This window comes from Entelurus aequoreus, linkage group LG17 (assembly GCF_033978785.1).
Source record: "Entelurus aequoreus isolate RoL-2023_Sb linkage group LG17, RoL_Eaeq_v1.1, whole genome shotgun sequence".
In the NCBI taxonomy this organism is placed as follows: Eukaryota; Metazoa; Chordata; class Actinopteri; order Syngnathiformes; family Syngnathidae; genus Entelurus; species Entelurus aequoreus.
This window is the reverse complement of record NC_084747.1, coordinates 25,856,881-25,880,565: the sequence shown is the minus strand read 5'-3', so window position 1 is coordinate 25,880,565 and position 23,685 is coordinate 25,856,881. Positions and strand designations below refer to the sequence as shown.

The following is a 23,685-nucleotide window of genomic DNA, read 5'->3' as shown; positions in this document are numbered from 1 at the left end:
GCCCGAAGAAGCTACGTGGACACACCATCTTCTCTGCCACGTGGGCCCACCACCCGCGGTCGGAACCAGTGGGGTCGGGTGCGCTGCCAAGTGGATGGCAGTGAAAGTGGAGGCTCCAGACGGACCAATTCGGGGCAGCAGAGGCTGACTTTCGGGACGTGGAACGTCTCTACGCTGGTGGGGAAGGAGCCTGAGCTGGTGCGAGAGGTGGAGCACTACCGGTTGGATCTGGTGGGGCTTACCTCTACGCATAGCAAGGGCTCTGAAACCACACTCCTGGACAAGGGATGGACCTTGTTCACTTCTGGAGTTGCTCAGGGCGTGAGGGCACAGGCGGGTGTGGGGATACTCACGAGTCCCCGGCTGAGTGCCTGTACGTTGGAGTTCACCCCAGTGGACAAGAGGGTCGCCTCCCTTCGCCTTAGGGTTGGAGGGGGGAAAACTCTGACTGTTGTTTGTGCATACGCACCAAACAGGAGTTCAGAGTATTCAGCCTTCTTGGATACCTTGCATGGGGTCCTGTATGGGGAACCGGCAGGGGATTCCATAGTCTTGCTGGGGGACTTCAAAGCGCACGTGGGCAATGACAGTGATACTTGGACTGGCGTGATTGGGAGGAACGGTCTCCCTGATCTGAACCTGAGTGGTGGATTGTTATTGGACTTCTGTGCTAGTCACGGACTTGCGATAACAAACACCATGTTCAAGCATAAGGATGCTCATAGGTGTACCTGGTACCAGAGCACCCTAGGCCAAAGATCAATGATCGATTTTGTAATCGTATCAGCTGATCTGAGGCCGTATGTTTTGGACACTCGGGTGAAGAGAGGGGCTGAACTGTCAACTGATCACCATCTGGTGGTGAGTTGGGTTAGATGGCGGGGGAAACCTCTGGACAGACCTGGCAAACCCAAGCGTGTAGTGCGGGTGAACTGGGAACGTTTGGAGGAGTCCTCTGTCCGGAAGGACTTCAACTCCCACCTCCGGCGGGACTTCTCTGCCATCCCTGTGGAGGTTGGGGACATTGAACAGGAATGGGCAGTGTTCAAAGCCTCTATTGCTAAAGCTGCAGCTGCGAGCTGTGGCCAGAAGGTCTTAGGTGCCTCAAGGGGCGGTAACCCTCGAACACCCTGGTGGACAGTGGTGGTCAGGGAAGCCGTCCGACTGAAGAAGGAGTCCTACCGGGGTATGTTATCCCAGGGGACTCCGGAGGCAGTTGCAAGGTACCGACGGGCCCGAAGGGCAGCGGCCGTGGCTGTGGACGAGGCTAAGCAGAGGGTGTGGGAGCAGTTCGGGGAATCCATGGAGAAGGACTATCGGGCGGCACCAAAGCTGTTCTGGAAGACCATACGGCACCTCAGGAGGGGGAAGCAGGGAACCATCCAAGCTGTGTACGGCAAGGATGGGACTTTGCTGACTTCAAGTGAGGAAGTCGTAGGGCGTTGGAAAGAGCACTTTGAGGAACTCCTGAACCCAAATACATCAGACACACCCTCCCTGATAGGAGCAGGGCCTGAGGATGATGGGGGATCGACGTCGATCTCTCGGGGTGAAGTCACTGAGGTAGTTAGACAACTCCACAGTGGCAAAGCTCCGGGGGTTGACGAGATCCGTCCAGAAATGCTGAAGGCTCTGGGTGTTGATGGGCTGTCTTGGTTGATACGCCTTTTCAACATTGCGTGGAAGTCTGGGACAGTGCCGAGGGAGTGGCAGACTGGGGTGGTGGTTCCCCTTTTCAAAAAGGGGGACCAGAGGGTGTGTGCTAATTACAGGGGTATCACACTACTCAGCCTCCCTGGGAAAGTTTACGCCAAGGTACTGGAAAGGAGGGTCCGGCCGATAGTCGAACCTCAGATTCAAGAGGAGCAATGTGGATTCCGTCCTGGTCGTGGAACAACTGACCAACTCTTTACGCTTGCGGGAATCCTGGAGAGGGCCTGGGAGTATGCCTATCCAGTCTACATGTGTTTTGTGGATTTGGAGAAGGCGTATGACCGCGTCCCTCGGGAGATCTTGTGGGAGGTGCTGAGGGAGTACGGAGTGAGGGGAACCCTGCTGAGGGCCATCCAATCTCTGTACAACCAAAGCGAGAGTTGTGTCCGGGTGCTTGGATGTAAGTCGGATCCGTTTCCAGTGGGGGTTGGTCTCCGCCAGGGCTGCGCTCTGTCACCTATCCTGTTTGTGATTTTCATGGACAGGATTTCTAGGCGGAGTCGTGGCCATGGCGGAGAGGGTATACGTCTCGGGGGGCTAAAGGTTGCGTCACTGCTGTTTGCAGATGATGTGGTCCTGATGGCACCTTCGGTTCGTGACCTTCAGCTCTCACTGGATCGGTTCGCAGCCGAGTGTTCAGCGGCTGGAATGAGGATCAGCATCTCCAAATCTGAGGCCATGGTTCTCAGCAGGAAACCGATGGTTTGTACAGTCCGGGTAGGGGACAGGACTCTGTCCCAGGTGGAGGAGTTTAAGTATCTCGGGGTCTTGTTCACGAGTGAGGGAAAGATGGAGAAGGAAATCAGCCGGAGAATCGGAGCAGCTGGGGCAGTATTGCAGTCTCTCTGCCGCACTGTTGTGACGAAACGGGAGCTGAGTCAGAAGGCAAAGCTCTCGGTCTACCGAGCTATCTACATTCCTACTCTCACCTATGGTCATGAAGTGTGGGTAATGACCGAAAGAATAAGATCGCGGATACAAGCGGCCGAAATGAGTTTCCTCAGAAGGGTGGATGGCATCTCCCTTAGAGATAGGGTGAGAAGTGCAGTCACCCGAGAGAGACTCGGAGTAGAGCCGCTGCTCCTTCGCTTGGAAAGGAGCCAGCTTAGGTGGTTCGGGCATCTCGTGCGGATGCCTCACGAGCGTCTCCCTAGGGAGGTCCTTGTTGCACGTCCCACTGGGAGGAGGCCCCCCGGCAGGCCAAGGACCAGATGGGGGGATTACATCTCCTCTCTGGCCTGGGAACGCTTCGGGATTCCCCAGGAGGAAGTCGCAAATGTTGCTCTGGAGAGGGAAGTCTGGGGGTCTTTGCTGGAGCTGCTGTCCCCGCGACCCGATTCCGGATAAGCGGTTGAAGATGGATGGATGGATGGATATATATATATATATATATATACACATATATATATATATATATATATATATATATATATATATATATATATATATATATATATATATATATATACATACATACATATATAGTCTATTCTGCCTTGCCTCTTGGTGAGGGTGGTCGCATTTTTCCCTGCTCCTCCTCCTTCCCGCTTGCTTTCTTGTGTCCTTGTCTTTGTCTAAACTTTTTGAAGCCTCTTTTCTTGAGCTGTCCTCAAATCTAAACATCAAAGTGAATTTGATCAACTGGACTCTCGACGCAATTGACACAGTCTTTTCGACAAGGAAAAGAGGTTCGGGGGAGCCTGGCTGCCCTGATGGAACCATTGCTGCGGGGTACGTGAGAGATTCCTGGAATACTTGGAGAATCATGTGCCTCTCAGTCCTTTCCATCGAGGACGTGGAAGACATCTACCTATTTGGAGCTGTGATCGCAGGGCATTTGCTGATTGGGCTGGGCATTGCTCTGGTGTATCGTCAAATTCGGAAGACGATGGCAGCCACTCAAGGGGCCAACAGGCTGTTCAACGCAATGGAAGGATTGGGTCGTGCTGTGGGATCACAGACTGGAGCAATTGCTGATTTGAATCGCAAGGTGGATTCTATCTTGATGAAGTTAGAGAAAGAATAAATTGGAATTGTCAGAGCCAGCATACAGAGCAGGAATGTCATTGTTTTGACTGCTCGAAGAAAAAAACAACATCTTAATCTACGATTTGACTCCCTCGAATGGCCTTGAGGAAAAGGCTGTTTGAAAACACTCCCCTGAGGACTCCTCAAAGATGGACGCTTTTGACCTTTCCCTTTTTTTTCAAAAGCACCTGGGTCGGACTCTTGAACTCTTGAACTCTTGGGGCCGGCCTCGGCCCATAAAGACAATTCCAACATCTCACCCAAGTTAATTGGGCATACATGCACGCACACACCCCTCCCCAAATCAACGCCTTCACCACTGCTTAATTCCTCCGGGGTAGTGGGGGCTGAGTAGCGCTCAACAGCAGCTGCCGGCCTCCAAAGTCCTGTTGGATGACTCTGTTGCGAGTTGTTGTGATTACATGTACCATGTTTATGTGTGCCATGCTATGTGAGGTTTTTTCCTCGGACTCAGTCTGGACCATTCCTGAGGGTCCAGCCTCAGACTGATATTTTTTTTACTCTTCCCCCCCTTCCCCAATGTCACCTTTTTCCCACCTTTTTAAGGAGCGCCCTAAGTGGCTGATCCGTTGGCGGTCCCGTCTTGTCTCCCTGTAACGTATGTCTGCTCTTAGCAGGATTGTGCCGAAAATGTAATTTCAGTTCTTATGTGTCTTGTACATGTTAAGAATGGACAAATAAAGCTCCGATTTGATATATATATATATATATATATATATATATATATATATATATATATATATATATATATATATATATATATATATATATATATATATATATATATATATATATATATATATATATATATATATATTTATATTGTGCAAAAAGTATAAAATAGTGCATACTACCAGTGTGTACAAAGTATAAATTAGTGTGTACTATTAGTGTGTACAAAGAATAAAATAGTGAGAATCAAGTATACAATAGTGCGTACTATCAAGAGTACAAAGTATAAAATAGTGCGTACTATTATCGTCTACAAAGTAAAAATAGTGTGTACAATTAGTGTGTACAAAGTATAAAATAGTGCACACTATTATCGTGTACAAAGTAGAAAATAGTGTGTACTATCAGTGTGTACAAAGTATAAAACAGTGTGTACTATCAGTGTGTACAAAGTATAAAATAGTGCGTACTATTATCGTGTACAAAGTATAAAATAGTGTGTACTATTAGTGTGTACAAAGTATAAAATAGTGCGCACTATTATTGTGTACAAAGTACAAAATACGGTTTACTATTATTGTGTACAAAGTAGAAAATAGTGTTTATTATCAGTGTGTACAAAGTATAAAATAGTGCGTAATATTATCGTGTACAAAGTATAAAATAGTGTGTACTTTTAGTGTGTACAAAGTATAAAATAGTTTATACCAAGTATAAAAAAGTGTGCACTATCAGTGTGTACAAAGTGAAAAATAGTGTGTACTATCAGTGTGTACAAAGTATAAAATAGTGCGCACTATTATCGTGTACAATGTATAAAATAGTGTGTACCAAGTATAAAATAGTGTGCACTATCAGTGTGTACAAAGTATAAAAATAGTGTGTACCATGTATAAAATAGTGTGCACTATCAGTGTGTACAAAGTATAAAATAGTGTGTTGTATCAGTGTGTACAAAGTATAAAATATTGTGTACTATTAGTGTGTACAAAGTATTAAATAGTGGGTACTATTAGTGTGTACAAAGTATAAAACAGTGTGCACAGTCTTCAAAATAGTGTGTACTATTAGTGTGTACAAACTATAAAATAGTGTGTACTATTAGTGTGTGCAAAGTATAAAATAGTGTGTAGTGTGTACAAAATATAAAATAATGTGTACTATAAGTGAGCGTGCAGTAGGTGATTTCCTAAGACTGTGTGTACAATTGAAAAGTGGTGCAGACCGCCTTATTTGAATGAGTATTTAGCCATGGAGACACTCATTTCCTGCACAGTCATGTGATCGTACCTGTGTTGTTTTGTTATGTTTTCCAACATGCAGGAGACAGCTACCACTTTTTATGGGCACTTTACAAGCAGTCCTGCAGTGCATCGTCATTAAAAATCTTTTTTTCCCCCACATTTACTGAATATTAAGACCTTTTTTCCGAGAGTAGATATGTTCATAATATTCTATGGGAAAAAACAAATGACTTAAAAAAAAAAGGTCGGCGGACACCAAAACACATGAATTCATGTGTTTGAATGAAGTCAGCCAGTATAACATGATAAAAGGATGTTGCTTCGATGTAGCACAGGGAGTATTTTTACGGGAGTACTTGCGGGTCCTTACTGTGTTCGAAGCGTGAAGGCGGCGCTGGTGATGGAGGTGGGAAGGTGGAGGCCTTTAGTGATCTCCCGCCATATTTTCTTGTTGATGACTTCCACCAAGCCTCCTTTGTCCGTCACCAGCTGGTAGAGCGCGTAGAGGTCCAGCACCTGCTTGGCCATGATGGGAATACGATTCACTGGAGTCCCTGCACAGAGTCAACACAGTCCACAGTCAGTGCCATGACCTTGGCCTCCTTCCATCAATAACGTTTCTACTTAGTTCTTCACTTCATCTTGTTGTTAAAATATCAACATGGCTGTAACAAACTATCAATAACGTTTCTACATGTCTTTTACTTCACCTTGTTGTTGAAATATCAACATGGCTGTAACAAACTATCAATAACGTTTCTACTTGTCCTTTACTTCATCTTGTTAAAATATCAACATGATTGCAACAAACTATCAATAACGTTTCTACGTGTCCTTTACTTCATCTTGTTAAAATATCAAGATGGCTGTAACAAACCATCAATAACGTTTCTATGTGTCCTTTACTTCATCTTGTTAAAATATCAACATGGCTGTAACAAACTATCAATAACGTTTCTACTTGTCCTTTACTTCATCTTGTTAAAATATCAACATGATTGCAACAAACTATCAATAACGTTTCTACTTGTCCTTTACTTCATCTTGTTAAAATATCAACATGATTGCAACAAACTATCAATAACGTTTCTACGTGTCCTTCACTTCATCTTGTTAAAATATCAACATGGCTGTAACAAACCATCAATAACGTTTCTACGTGTCCTTTACTTCATATTGTTAAAATATCAACATGGCTGTAACAAACCATCAATAACATTTCTAGTTAGTTCTTTACTTCATATTGTTGTTAAAATATCAACATGGCTGTAACAAACCATCAATAACATTTCTACTTGCTTCTTTACTTCATCTTGTTGTTAAAATATCAACATCATTGTAACAAACTATCAATAACGTTTCTACATGTCCTTTACTTCATCTTGTTGTTAAAATATTAACATGGCTGTAACAAACTATCAATAACGTTTCTACATGTTGTTAAAATATCAACATGGCTGTAACAAACTATCAATAACGTTTCTACATGTCCTTTACTTCATCTTGTCGTTAAAATATTAACATGGCTGTAACAAACTATCAATAACATTTCTACATGTCCTTTACTTCATCTTGTTGTTAAAATATCAACATGGCTGTAACAAACTATCAATAACGTTTCTACGTGTCCTTTACTTCATCTTGTTAAAATATCAACATGGCTGTAACAAACTATCAATAACGTTTCTACGTGTCCTTTACTTCATCTTGTTAAAATATCAATATGGCTGTAAGAAACTATCAATAACGTTTCTACTTGTACTTTACTTCATCTTGTTAAAATATCAACATCATTGTAACAAACCATCAATAACGTTTCTACGTGTCCTTTACTTAAAGGCCTACTGAAATGAATTGTTTTTATTTAAACAGGAATAGCAGATCCATTCTATGTGTCATACTTGATCATTTCGCGATATTGCCATATTTCTGCTGAAAGGATTTAGTAGAGAAAATCGACAATAAAGTTCGCAACTTTTGCTCGCTGATAAAAAAAGCCTTGCCTGGAAGTAGCGTGACGTCACAGGAGGTAATATTCCTCACAATTCCCCTTTGTTTACAATGGAGCGAGAGAGATTTGGAGCGACAAAGCGACGATTACCCCATTAATTTGAGCGAGGATGAAAGATTCGTGGATGAGGAACGTTAGAGTGAAGAACTAGAGGCAGTGCAGGACGTATCTTTTTTCGCTCTGACCGTAACTTAGATACAAGCTGGCTCACTGGATTCCACACTCTCTCCTTTTTCTATTGTGGATCACGGATTTGTATTTTAAACCACCTCGGATACTATATCCTCTTGAAAATGAGAGTCGAGAACGCGAAATGGACATTCACAGTGACTTTTATCTCCACGACAATACATCGGTGACACACTTAGCTACTGAGCTAACGTGATAGCATCGTTCTCAAATGCAGATAGAAACAAAATACATAAATCCCTGAGTGGAAGGATAGACAGAAGATCAACAATACTATTAAACCATGGACATGTAACTACACGGTTAATAGTTCTCAGCCTGGCAAAGCTTAACAATGCTTTTGCTAACGACGCTGAAGCTAACTTAGCAACTTAGCAACCGGACCTCACAGAGCTGTGATAAAAACATTAGCGCTCCACCTACGCCAGCCAGCCCTCATCTGCTCCTCAACACCCGCGCTCACCTGCGTTCCAGCGATCGACGGCGCGACGAAGGACTTCACCCGATCATCCGTGGGGTGGGCGGCTAGCATCGGCTAGGTGTCTGCTATCCAAGTAAGTAGTCCTGGTTGTGTTGCTACAGCCAACCGCTAATACACCGATCCCACCTACAACTTTCTTCTTTGCAGTCTCCATTGTTCATTAAACAAATTGCAAAAGATTCACCAACACAGATGTCCAGGATACTGTGGAATTATGAAATGAAAACAGAGCTTTTTGTATAGGATTCTACAGGCTCCGAATACTTCCCTTGCCCTCGTGACGTCACACGCATACGTCATATCCAAAGGAGTTTTTCAACCGGAAGTTTAACGGGAAATTTAAAATTGCTCTTTATAAGTTAACCCAGCCGTATTGGCATGTGTTGCAATGTTAAGATTTCATCATTGATATATAAACTATCAGACTGCGTGGTCGGTAGTAGTGGGTTTCAGTAGGCCTTTAATCTTGTTGTTAAAATATCAACACGGCTGTAACAAACTAACCTTTCTACTTGTCCTTTACTTCATCTTGTTAAAATATCAACATCATTGTAACAAACTATCAATATTTGCTCTCCAGGTGTGTCAGCAGAAGACAATACGAGACATAAACAAGTCCTCATTAGCTGGAACATAATCATTTGAAATTGACGAGTCATTTTCCACTTACTGACAGTCGGCCCGGCCCTGATTAGCGGAATAAAGAGGCCGAGGTAATCATTCCTGTTTGCAATTTCATGTCCGCCAATAAAGCGCCGCTTGTGCAGACGGCCTGACCCTCCGATAATGAAGCTGATAGACTTCATTGTGCTCATCGGATTTGCCATAATAACCATCGATGGCGGCAGAAATACAGCAGCAGGACGGTCTCAGGTGCTTAAAAAAAACTCCCTTCAGCGCCGTAATTACGGCTTCATTTTGTGCCGCTGGCACGTGAATGGATGAGACGCCATTAAGAGACAAGATGGATGCTGCCTGCGATATCAGCAGAGCGCTTGCAAGCAGCACAAAGTGATAGAGTGGAGATTACATCAGCCGCTAATCAAGACGCTTTCACACGCAAGTTGTCCAACTAAGCTAACTCATCTGATTAAAAGTTGTCCAACTATGCTAACTCATCTGATTAAAAGTTGTCCAACTATGCTAACTCATCTGATTAAAAGTTGTCCAACTATGCTAACTCATCTGATCAAAAGTTGTCCAACTAAGCTAACTCATCTGATTAAAAGTTGTCCAACTATGCTAACTCATCTGATCAAAAGTTGTCCAACTAAGCTAACTCATCCGATTAAAAGTTGTCCAACTAAGCTAACTCATCTGATTAAAGGCTGCTGCGGGTGTTTGAGGATGACTCACTGAATCACAGCTTTGGCTCACTGAATCGCAGGTATTGACTCAGTGAAACACAGGTACCGATTCACCGAAACACAGGTACCGACTCACCGAATCACAGGTATCGACTCACCGAAACACAGGTACCGACTCAACGAATCACAGGTATCGACTCAACGAATCACAGGTATCGACTCACCGAAACACAGGTACCGACTCAACGAATCACAGGTATCGACTCACCGAAACACAGGTACCGACTCAACGAATCACAGGTATCGACTCAACGAATCACAGGTATCGACTCATCGAAGTACAGGTAACGACTCACTGAATCACAGGTATTGACTCACTAAATCACGCATATTGACTCACTGAATCACAGGTACAGACTCACCGAAACACAGGTACCGACTCACCGAAACACAGGTACCGACTCACAGAAACACAGGTACTGACTCACTGAAACACAGGTACCGACTCACTGAATCACAGGTTCCGAATCACAGGTACAGACTCACCGAAACACAGGTACTGACTCACCGAATCACAGGTATCGACTCACCGAAGCACAAGTAACGACTCACTGAATCACAGATACCGACTCACCGAAACACAGGTAGCGACTCACCGAAACACAGGTACTGACTCACTGAATCACAGGTACCGAATCACAGGTACAGACTCACTGGAGGGGACCGCAGATGTGGGGACCTTTATTGATAATAAGCCCTCTTTCTGTGGCATACCGGGCTAACTGAGGGACGGCCTTCACACTAACCAGAAAGGCGCCATACCTCTATCTAGAAACGTAGATTACTGGTTGAATCACACTCGACTAACTACACTAGAGCAAGCTCTGAGTTATACAGCAGCAAGTACTGCATGTACTGTCAGTGTGTGTACTCTGAGTATAAAGCAGCGAAGTACTGCATGTACTGTGAGTATACAGCAGCGAGTACTGCGTGTATTCTGATTTACTGTATACAGCAGCAAGTATTGCATGTACTTTGAGTATACAGCAGCAAGTACTATGTGTACCGTGAGTATACAGTAGCAAGTACTGAATGTACTGTGAGTAATCAGCAGCAAGTACTGCATGTACTTTGAGCAAACAGCAGCAAGTATTGCGTGTACTGTGAGTATACAGCAGCAAATACTGCATGTACTGTGAGTATAGTGCAGTAGAAACACTAACAGGCAGAGGAGAGTGGAAGCCATAAATCCAAGTGTGAGTCTTTGTGTGACGCGACTGAAAGAAGAAAAGCTCGTTTGCCAAGATTGATGAACTTTCAATAATCAGCTTGATGAACTCTTCTTCTGATGCTGGAAAAGATAAGGAAGTGTTTTAATCTTCATATATATATATATATATATATATATATATATATATATATATATATATATATATATATATATATATATATATATATATATATATATATATATATATATATATTTGACCTTTATACACATACTTAGCATATATATATATATATATATATATATATATATATATATATATATATATATATATATATATATATATATATATATATATATATATATATATATATATATATATATATATATATATATATATAATTGACCTCTATACATACTGTATTTAGCGTATATAATTGTCCTCTGTATATATTTAGCATGTATATTTTACCTTTATACATATCTAGCATATATATAAATATATATATATATATATATATATATATATATATATATATATATATATATATATATATATATATATATATATATATATATATATATATATATATATATATATATAATTGATCTCTATACATATTTAGCATATATAATTGACCTCTATATACTGTATATTTAGCATATATATTTGACCTTTATTTATATTTAGTACAAAACCCAAAAGCAGTGAAGTTGGCACGTTGTGTAAATGGTAAATAAAAACACAATCCAATGATTTGCAAATCCTTTTCAACTTATATTCAATTGAATAGACTGCAAAGACAAGATATTTAACGTTCGAACTGGAAAACTTTATTTTTTGCAAATATTAGCCCATTTAGAATTTGATGCCTGCAACATGTTTCAAAAAAGCTGGCACAAGTGGCAAAAAAGAGTGAGAAAGTTGAGGAATGCTCATCAAACACTTATTTGGAACATCCCACAGGTGAACAGGCTAATTGGGAACGGGTGGGTGCCATGATTGGGTATAAAAGCAACTTCCATGAAATGCTCAGTCATACACAAACAAGGATGGGGCGAGGGTCACCACTTTGTCAACAAATGTGTGAGCAAATTGTTGAACAGTTTAACAACATTTCTCAACAAGCTATTGCAAGGAATTTAGGGATTTTACCATCTAAGGTCCGTAATATCATCAAAAGGTTCAGAGAATCTGGAGAAATTGCTCCACGTAAGCGGCCAGGCTGAAAACCAACATTGAATGCCCGTGAATTTGGATCCCTTAGGCCAGGGGTCACCAACCTTTTTTAAACCAAGAGCTACTTCTTGGGTACTGATTAATGCGAAGGGCTACCAGTTAGATACACACTTAAATAAATTGCCAGAAGTAGCCAATTTGCTCAATTTACATTAACTCTGTTATTATTAATAATTAATGATATTTATCTTTGTGGAAACACTGATCATCTTAATGATTTCTCACAATAAATATATATAGAAACATAAATATCAATATGCAACACTTTATTTTTATATTTTCTGTAAGTGCACATTTTTTAAATTGAACATTTTCAAATGATCACTTCTAAGACAGTCTTGTGAAATCACAATATCCCATTTTAACTAGCTAGCCACTAACATTTTTTAACAAATCATGAATTACTTTGCACCATGTTTGTACAAATAATAACTCATGTAAAATACAAAAGTAAACTCTCAAATTTTTAAATCATGTCACACTTTGAACTGGACACCAAATCTGTTATCTGTTTCTTTGTCAGTTAGTGGGAAGCCTGGCATTGCATACTGTTAACTAGTGTGTTGTACTCTGGTGTGTAACTTGACACTGCAACTCTGAGTGAGTCTTGCAGATGTGCATCAGTGAGGCGTGTTCTGTGTTTGTTCTTGATGAAGTTCATGTCAGAAAAGGCTGATTCACAAAGATAAGATTTTTCCTCATTGTTTGCGGAACTTTCTTAATCTTTTGGACATATTTTCACAGCAATCTGGCCTTAGGCTTAATTATGATAAATGTAAAATGTTAAGGATCGGAAATCTAAAGGGAACGTCCTTTCGAATGGAATGCAAAGTGCCTGTTTTGTGGACAGATGGACCAGTTAACATACTTGGTGTTGTTGTCCCAGAAAATCTGGAAGATCTAGGCTCAGTAAATTATGATAATCGACTAAGAAAGCTGGACAAAATTATGCAATTATGGAAAGGGAAATCCCTAACCTTGTATGGTAAAATGTCTATTGCCAACTCGTTAATTATTCCTCAATTTATTTATTTGTTTTTGTCATTACCAGCTCCATCACAAAACTTTTTTAAGATTTATGAGCGGAGGGTCTTCGATTTTGTCTGGAACGGCAAACCAGAAAAGATTAAAAGAAAGGTTTTGTACAAAGAGTATGAATATGGGGGCCTGAAACTTCTCAACCTTGAAGCTATGTGTCTGTCTTTAAAAGCATCAATTGTTCCAAATATGTATTTAAACATTGAGTGGTACACAAATGTCCTGTTGGACAAAAAACATGTACTGTATCAAAAGAAATTGTATCCTTTTTTACAAATGATCCCCTCCCAGAGAGTCTGCTGGGAAATATGGCGGGGTTCATAAAGGAAACAATCCACTCATAGTGGTGTTTTCAATTTTATGTGCCAGAAAAAAGAGACGATATTTTGCAGCAGTTAATGTGGATGAACTCTAATATTGTAATAGATGGAAAGCCTTTCTTTTGGAAAAATATGTTTGAAAGAGGAATCATTTTTGTCAATGATGTTATCAATGAGAATGGTAAAATTATGAAGTATGATGAATTTAGAACTATGTATGGTGATGCTCGCTCAAGCTTTTCATTTTATCAACTAACTGGAGTAATTGGGAAAAGATGGAAACAAATAATTAATTATGGAACTACTAAATTATTAGTTTGTAAACCTCTAATGAGAAATTCTAGTTGGCAAAAAGGAACTAAAATAAATAGAAAAATATATAATTTTTATTTAATAAAGAAATCTTTGAAGGCTGCCTCATACAACACAAATGGAAAATGGGAGGACTTTTTTGACTGCCCGTTGCCATGGGATGCCATATTCAAACTAATCTATAAAACCACTATCGATGTGCAAAATCGTTATTTTCAAATTAAAATTATTTATAACTTCTTACCCACAGGGAAAATGTTAAAATTATGGAATATGACAGAGTCAGATGATTGCCGATTTTGTTGTCAGGAGCCTGAATCCACCCTGCATTTGTTTTGGTATTGTCATATTGTGTCTTTGTTTTGGGTGGAAGTTGAAAAAATGTGTTTAAGGATTGGTTTGTTTATGAAGTTTAATGTGGTTTCTGTTATTTTAGGAGAGTTCATTGACAATCATGATTTAGTCAATTTAATTATAGTACTCTGTAAAATGTTTATTTTTAAGGCCAAAAACAGATATTCACTTAGTATTACTTTCTTTAAAACATTTATTCAGTATTTTCTAACTTTAGAAAGTTACATGGTTTAAAACAATAATGATGCCAAAAAACATTAAAAAAAAAGATGAGAAGTCCTCAAAGGCTTATTTTGAAAGTATAATTATGTTTATAGATTATATGATATCTGTTGTTGTGTTCCCTAATTTGAGTGACCTGGACATAATCTGGACTGTACATAAATGCTTATTTTGAAAATGTAATTTTGTTTATAAATTATATGCAATCTGTTGTGTTCCCTAATTTTTTTCTGTGTACATGAATGAAAGTGTGTGTTGCTGAGTCCGACTTGGACATTATCTGGACTGGGCCTGGTTTTAAAAACCCTTTAAACAAATCTAATTTCATTGACAACCTGGTCTGTTGAAGATAAGGCCCTTTTTTTAAAAATAAAATAAAATAAGATAAATAAATAAAAAACATTTTCTTGGATAAAAAAGAAAGTAAAACAATATAAAAATAATTACATAAAAAATAGTAATTAATGAAAATGTTAGTGGACCAGCAGCCTATACAATCATGTGTGCTTCAGGGACTGTGTCCCTTGCAGATGTGTTGTCTATGTTGTGGGAACCAGAATATTGGTAGCAGAAAGAAATAACCCCTTTTGTGTGAGTGGGTGTGGATGAGTGTGCATGGGGGAGGTTGTTTGGGTTGATGCACTGATTGAAAGTGTATCTTGTGTTTTTTCTATGTAGATTTAATTTTTAAAAATAAAAAAAATAAAAAAATAAATATATATATATTTTTTTTTAAATTATTTTTTAGAACAGGCCCGCGGGCGACTCATCTGGTCCTTACGGGCGACCTGGTGCCCGCGGGCACCGCGTTGGTGACCCCTGCCTTAGGCGGTACTGCATCAAAAAGCGACATCAGTGTGTAAAGGATATCACCACATGGGCTCAGGAACACTTCAGAAAACCACTGTCAGTAACTACAATTGGTCGCTACATCTGTAAGTGCAAGTTAAAACTCTACTATGCAAAGCCAAAGCCATTTATCAACAACACCCAGAAACGCTTCGCTGGGCCCGAGCTCATCTAAGATGGACTGATGCAAAGTGCAAAAGTGTTCTGGGGTCTGACGAGTCCACATTTCAAGTTTTTTTTGGAAACTGTGGACGTCGTGTCCTCCGGACCAAAGATTTAGCATGCTGGCAGGTTGGCACAGTCAGGCACAAACGGCGATGAGGAGACGATGTGGTGTGCAATGACAGATGATGGAAAGCAGATCTTCCAAGTGTACATCAAACATGTGAAATATTACATCATCCATCCAGCCACTACGTTTTTTTTAACTGCTGGATGGCGTAAAGTTTGCTTGGATCCAGCAGACACCAAAATGAACTCATTTATTGGCCTTATCTAAACAACATGCATTATATTGCAAATGGATCATTTTTGCATTATCACAATTATTATAAATGTATAATATTACTATTGTTATACAATTATAATATATAAAGTAGGTTCTGTTACATCACAGTTATTATCATAATTATTATTATTATTATTATACAATTATTACATATAAAGTAGGTTCTGTAAGCATCACAATTATTATTATAATTATTATATTATACAATTATTACATGTAAAGTAGGTTCTGTTACATCACAGTTATTATCATAATTATTATTATTATTGTACAATTATTAGATATAAAGTAGGTTTTGTTAGCATCACAATTATTATTATATTATACAATTATTATATATAAAGTAGGTTCTGTTACATCACAGTTATTATCATATTTATTATTATTATTATTATTATTATTATAACATTATTATATATGAAGTAGTTTCTGTTACATCACAGTTATTATCATAATTATTATGATTATTATAATATTATTATACAATAATTAGATATAAAGTAGGGTCTGTTAGTGTCAGAATTATTATTATAATTATTAGTATATTGTATAATTATTAGATATAAAGGAGGTTCTGTCGTAGATCACACTGGAGGAGCTTCTACTAGCCCATAAAAAGTGATACAGATGATATTTGTGTGCTGCATGTGACACAAAACAACACAAGATGTCATGCATGTGCAGTGAATGAGTGTCTCCATGGTAACACACACAATCCTCATTTAAATATGGCGGCCTGCACCACCTTTGTACTTGTTATCAATTGTACACACAGTCTTAATAGATCACCCACTAATAGTACACACTATTTCATACTAAATATTATACCAATTAATAACACTAATGGATAACATTAAATCTGAATACATGATAATAATAAATAATACATGTTAAATATATCATAGATCATCACGTTAAATATATTTAATTTTGAATACATCAATCAATCAATCAATCAATGTTTATTTATATAGCCCTAAATCACAATTGTCTCAAAGGGCTGTACAAGCCACAACGACATCCTCGGTACAGAGCCCACATATACATGATACAAATAATTAAATGTGAATACAAAATAAATATAATTAAATCTGAATAAGTGATAATAATAAATCATACATATCTAAAATATCCGATATCAACACATTAAATATAAATACATTTGAATACATGATAATAACAATTTAATTTGAATAGATGACAAATAAAATTAAATATGAATAGATAATAAATAACATTAAATATGAAAACATGATGAATACAATTAAATGTGAATACGTGATAATAATAAATCATACATGTTTAATATATTATAGATTATCACATTAACTATAATTAAATATTAATAGATGATAAATATGAATATATGATGAATATAATTAAATGTGAATACATGATAATAATAAATCATACATGTTTAATATATCATAGATTATCACATTAAATATAATTACATTTGAATACATGATGAAAATATTTAAATGTGAGTACATAGTAAATATAATTAAATGTGAATACATGATAATAATAAATCATACTTGTTAAATATATCATAGATTATCACATTAAATATAATTAAATTTGAATACATGATAAAAAAAAATAATTAAATCAGAATAGCTGATAAATAACATTAATAATGAATACATGATAAACATAATTAAATATGAATATGTGCTAATAATAAATCATACATGTTTAATATATCACAGATTATCACATTAAATATAATTAAATTTGAATAGATGATAAAAAATAATTACATTTGAATAAATGAATAAAATGATTAAATCAGAATAGATGATAAAAAAATAATTACATTTGAACACATGAATAAAATGATTAAATCAGAATAGATGATAAAAATAATAAAATTTGAATAAATGAATAAAATGATTAAATCAGAATAGATGATAAATAACATGAAATATGATGACATGATAAATGATAATAAATCAGAATAGATGACAAATAAGATTAAATCTTATAAAGACGCTCCGAGCAGTGACAATGTGTTATGGTATATATATATATATATATATATATATATATATATATATATATATATATATATATATATATATATATATATATATATATATATATATATATATATATATATATATATATATATATATATATACATACATATATATGTGTTATTACTGTATAACGTGGATGAAGTCAAACTAGTAGTATTACTAGTATTAGTAGCAGTAGTAGTAGTACTAGTATGATTGATATGAGTGGTATGCAGGTAATAGTGTATAGTGTGGATGAAGTCAAACTAGTAGTATTACTAGTATTATTAGTAGTATTACTAGTATGATTGCTATGAGTGTTATGCAGGTATTAGCGTATACTGTGGATGAAGTCAAACTAGTAGTATTACTTGTATTATTAGTAGTATTACTAGTATGATTGATATGAGTGGTCTTGCAGTGCTAAAGAAGAAGTGTGGTGCAGAATGACAGCAGAGTTCTTCAACACATCGATTGTCTTCCCTGGAGCACACGTCACCTGTCGCAGGTGAGGCTTGTGCTGATCTGCTGCCCGCTGACAACGTCTTCTCTACACATCCAAAATCAATGTCTAATTGAACAGCGGCCATACGGCTCTTCTAGAAAGCCCAGTGACCTCCCAGCTTCATCGCTTCATTGACAGGTCGCGGCTTCTCACCCTCCGACACCTCGCTGATATCACAATCATCACAGTATCATCCGACACCTGGCTGATATCACAGTCATCACAATATCATCGCTATCATCCGACACCTGGCTGATATCACAATCATCACAATATCATCGCTATCATCCGACACCTCGTTGATATCACAATCATCAAAGTATCATCCGACACCTGGCTGATATCACAGTCATCAGAATATCATCGCTATCATCCGACACCTGGCTGACATCACAATCATCACAATATCATCGCTATCATCCGACACTCCGCTGATATCACAATCATCACAATATCATCGCTATCATCCGACACCTTGCTGATATCACAATCATCACAATATCATCACTATCATCCGACACCTGGCTGATATCACAATCATCAAAATATCATCCGACACCTCGCTGATATCACAATCATCACAATATCATCGCCATCATCCAACACCTGGCTGATATCACAATCATCACAATATCATCACTATCATCCGACACCTGGCTGATATCACAATCATCAAAATATCATCGCCATCATCCGACACCTCGCTGATATCACAATCATCACAATATCATCACTATCATACAACACCTGGTTGATATCACAATCATCACAATATCATCGCTATCATTCGAGACCTCCCTGATATCACAATCATCACAATATCATGGCTATCATCCGACACCTCGCTGATATCACAATCATCACAATATCATCGCTATCATCTGACACCTCGCTGATATCACAATCATCACAATATAATCTCTATCATCCGACACCTCGCTGATATCACTATCATCACAAATCATCGCTATCATCCGACACCTCGCTGATATCACCATATCGCTATCAGTCGACACCTCGCTGATATCACTATCATCACAAATCATCGCTATCATCCGACACCTTGCTGATGTCACAATTGTCACGATATAATATCTATCATCCGACACCTCACTGATATCACTATCATCACAATATCATCGCTGTCATACGACACCTCGCTGATATCACTATGATCGCTATCAGCCGACACCTCGCTGATATCACAATTGTCACAATATCGTCGCTATCATCCGACACCTCGCTGATATCACAATATCGTCGCTATCATCCAACACCTCGCTGATATCACAATCATCACAATATCATCGCTATCATCCGACACCTCGCTGATATCACAATTGTCACAATATCATCGCTATCATCCGACACCTCGCTGATATCACAATCATCACAATATCAGCGCTATCATCCAACACCTCGCTGATATCACAATCATCACAATATCTTTGCTATCATCCGACACCTCGCTGATATCACAATCGTCACAATATCATCGCTATCATCCGACACCTCGATGATATCACAATCATCACAATATCATTGCTATCACCACAACACTCACGTCTTGAGATCATCACAATCATCACAACACTCACGTGTTGATATCATCACAACTCACGTGTTGATATCATCACAATCACCACAACTCACGTGTTGATATCATTACAATGATCACAACTCATGTGTTGATATCATCACAATCATCACAACTCACGTGTTGATATCATCACAATGATCACAACTCATGTGTTGATATCATTGCAATGATCACAACTCACGTCTTGATATGACAATCATCACAACTCATGTGTTGACATCATCACAATCATCACAACTCACGGTTTGCTATCGTCACAATCATCACAACTCACGTGTTAATATCATCACAATCATCACAACTCACGTGTTGATATCATCACAATCATCACAACTCACGTGTTGATATCACAATCATCACAACTCACGTGTCGATATCACAATCATCACAACTCATGTGCTGATATCATCACAATCATCACAATTCACATCTTGATATCACAATCATCACAACTCATGTGTTGATATCATCACAATCATCACAACTCACGTGTTGATATCTTCACAATGATCACAACTCATGTGTTGATATCATTGCAATGATCACAACTCACGTCTTGATATCACAATCATCACAACTTATGTGTTGATATCATCACAATCATCACAACTCACGGTTTGCTATCGTCACAATCATCACAACTCACGTGTTGATATCACAATCATCACAACTCACGTGTTGATATCACAATCATCACAACTCACGTGTTGATATCATCACAATCATCACAATTCACGTCTTGATATCACAATCATCACAACTCACGTGTTGCTATCATCACAATTATCACAACTCAAATGTTGCTATCATCACAATCATCACAACTCACGTGTTGATATCATCACAACTAATGTGTTGATATCATTACAATTATCACACCTCATATTGATATCATTACAATTATCACAACTCATATTGATATCATCACAATCATTACAACTCCCTCGTTGATATCATCATAATCATCACAACTCACGTGTTGCTATCATCACAATCATCACAACTCACGTGTTGATATCATCACAATCATCACAACTCATGTGTTGATATCATTACAATGATCACAACTCACGTCTTGATATCACAATCATCACAACTCACGTGTTGCTATCATCACAATCATCACAACTCACGTGTTGATATCATCACAACTCATGTGTTGATATCATTACAATTATCACACCTCATATTGATATCATTACAATTATCACAACTCATTGATATCATCACAATCATTACAACTCCCTCGTTGATATCATCACAATCACCACAACTCACGTGTTGCTATCATCACAATCATCACAGCTCACATGTTGATATCATCACAACTCATGTGTTGATATCATTACAATTATCACACCTCATATTGATATCATTACAATTATCACAACTCATTGATATCATCACAATCATTACAACTCCCTCGTTCATATAATCGCAATCGTCACAACTCACGTGTTGATATCATCACAATCATCACAACTCACATATTGATATCACAATCATCCCAACTCACGTGTTGACATCATCACAATCATCCCAACTCACGTGTTGTTATTACAATCATCACAACTCACGTGTCGATATCGTTACAATCATCACAACTCATTTTGATATGATCACAATCATTACAACTCATGTGTTGATATCATCACAACTCACATATTGATATCATCACAATCATCACAACTCACGTGTTGACAGCACGACATCGGACACGAAAGACAAGGCTGGGGCCAATCAACATGACGACAAACGAAAACGACGCCGGCGAGTTCTCCAGCCCCGACAACCACCACGCTATGCACCGCCAGCAGCAGCCACCCCCTTGCACCCTTGCACCAGACACAGCAGCCGTGGGCTATATATATATATATATATATATATATATATATATATATATATATATATATATATATATATATATATATATATATATATATATATATATATATATATATATATATATATATATATATATATATATATATATATATATCACTATATATCACTAATCATATAATATAATCTGTTGACTTACCTCGTTTCTGCATGAAACTAAAAAGGTCATCGAGGAATTCTTTGCGCTTTTCATCCTCATCAAGTTCATACAACTGAAAAAAAGAAGATAAATTGTAGTCAATGAAAACAAAGATTTGCAGTAAAAACTCTACTATGCAAAGCGAAAGCCATTTATCAACAACACCCAGAAACGCAGTCGGCTTCGCTGGGCCCGAGCTCATCTAAGATGGACTGATGCAAAGTGGAAAAGTGTTCTGTGGTCTGACGAGTCCACATTTCAAATTGTTTTTGGAAACTGTGGATGTCGTGTCCTCCGGAACAAAGAGGAAAAGAACCATCCGGATTGTTCTAGGCGCAAAGTGTAAAAGCCAGCATCTGTGATGGTATGGGGGTGTATTAGTGGCCAAGACATGGGTAACTTACACATCTGTGAAGGCGCCATTAATGCTGAAAGGTACATACAGGTTTTGGAGCAACATATGTTGCCATCCAAACAACGTTGTCATGGACGCCCCTGCTTATTTTAGCAAGACAATGCCAAGACAGCATGGCTTCGTAGTAAAAGAGTGCGGGTACTAGACTGGCCTGCCTGTAGTCCAGACCTGTCTCCCATTGAAAATGTGTGGCGCATTATGAAGCCTAAAATACCACAACGGAGACCCCCGGACTGTTGAACAACTTAAGCTGTACATCAAGCAAGAATGGGAAATAGTTCCACTTCAAAAATGTGTCTCCTCAGTTCTTTACTGAGTGTTGTTAAAAGGAAAGGCCATGTAACACAGTGGTAAAAATGCCCCTGTGACAACTTTTTTGAAATGTGTTGCTGCCATTAAATTCTAAGTTAATCATTATTTGCAAAAAAAAATTACACTTCTCAGTGTGAACATTAAATATCTTGCCTTTGCAGTCTATTCAATTGAATATAAGTGAAAATATATATATATATATATATATATATATATATATATATATATATATATATATATATATATATATATATATATATATATATATATATATATATACATATATATATATACATACATATATATACATATATGTATATATATGTATATATATATATATATATATATATATATATATATATATATATATATATATATATATATATATATATATATATATATATATATATATATATATACATATATATACATATATGTATATATATGTATGTATATATATATATGTATATATATATATATATATATATATATATATATATATATATATATATATATATATATATATATATATATATATATATACATATATATATATACATACATATATATACATATATGTATATATATGTATATATATATATATATATATATATATATATATATATATATATATATATATATATATATATATATATATATATATATATATATATATATATATATATATATATGTATATATATACATATACATATGTATATATTCTGTCCTCTTCCTCTTATTGTCTGATGCGAGTATTAATATTCAAAATTCTTAGCTTTTTTTTTTACACTTGAATATATAATACACACATTCATAATTCCGTTTTATATCTAATACATTTCTACACTTTCAAATCTAAAATGTTTCATCCATCCTTTTTTCTCTTATAACAATATAAAAATGCATATGACGATAACATCCATCCATCCATATTCTACCGCTTGTCCCTTTCGGGGATGACAATTATATGCACAATATAATAAACATGTATCTATTTTTTCCTCCCTACACCTAAATCTGTTTTTAAATATCTAAAATGTTTTAATGTCTAAT

At 37.3% G+C, this 23,685-nt stretch overlaps 1 protein-coding gene across 1 annotated transcript in view; it reads right to left on the bottom strand.

Moving 5' to 3' along the window:
• arid3c (AT rich interactive domain 3C (BRIGHT-like)) overlaps positions 1–23,685 on the bottom strand; it is a 57,061-nt gene that overhangs the window by 31,767 nt on the left and 1,609 nt on the right. The window contains exons 2-3 of the mRNA XM_062023954.1: positions 21,905–21,977; positions 6,049–6,232 (exon numbers count right to left, since the gene is read on the bottom strand). Of these exons, the coding sequence (XP_061879938.1) occupies positions 6,049–6,232; positions 21,905–21,977 (257 nt within the window). The remainder of the gene's footprint in view (positions 1–6,048; positions 6,233–21,904; positions 21,978–23,685) is intronic.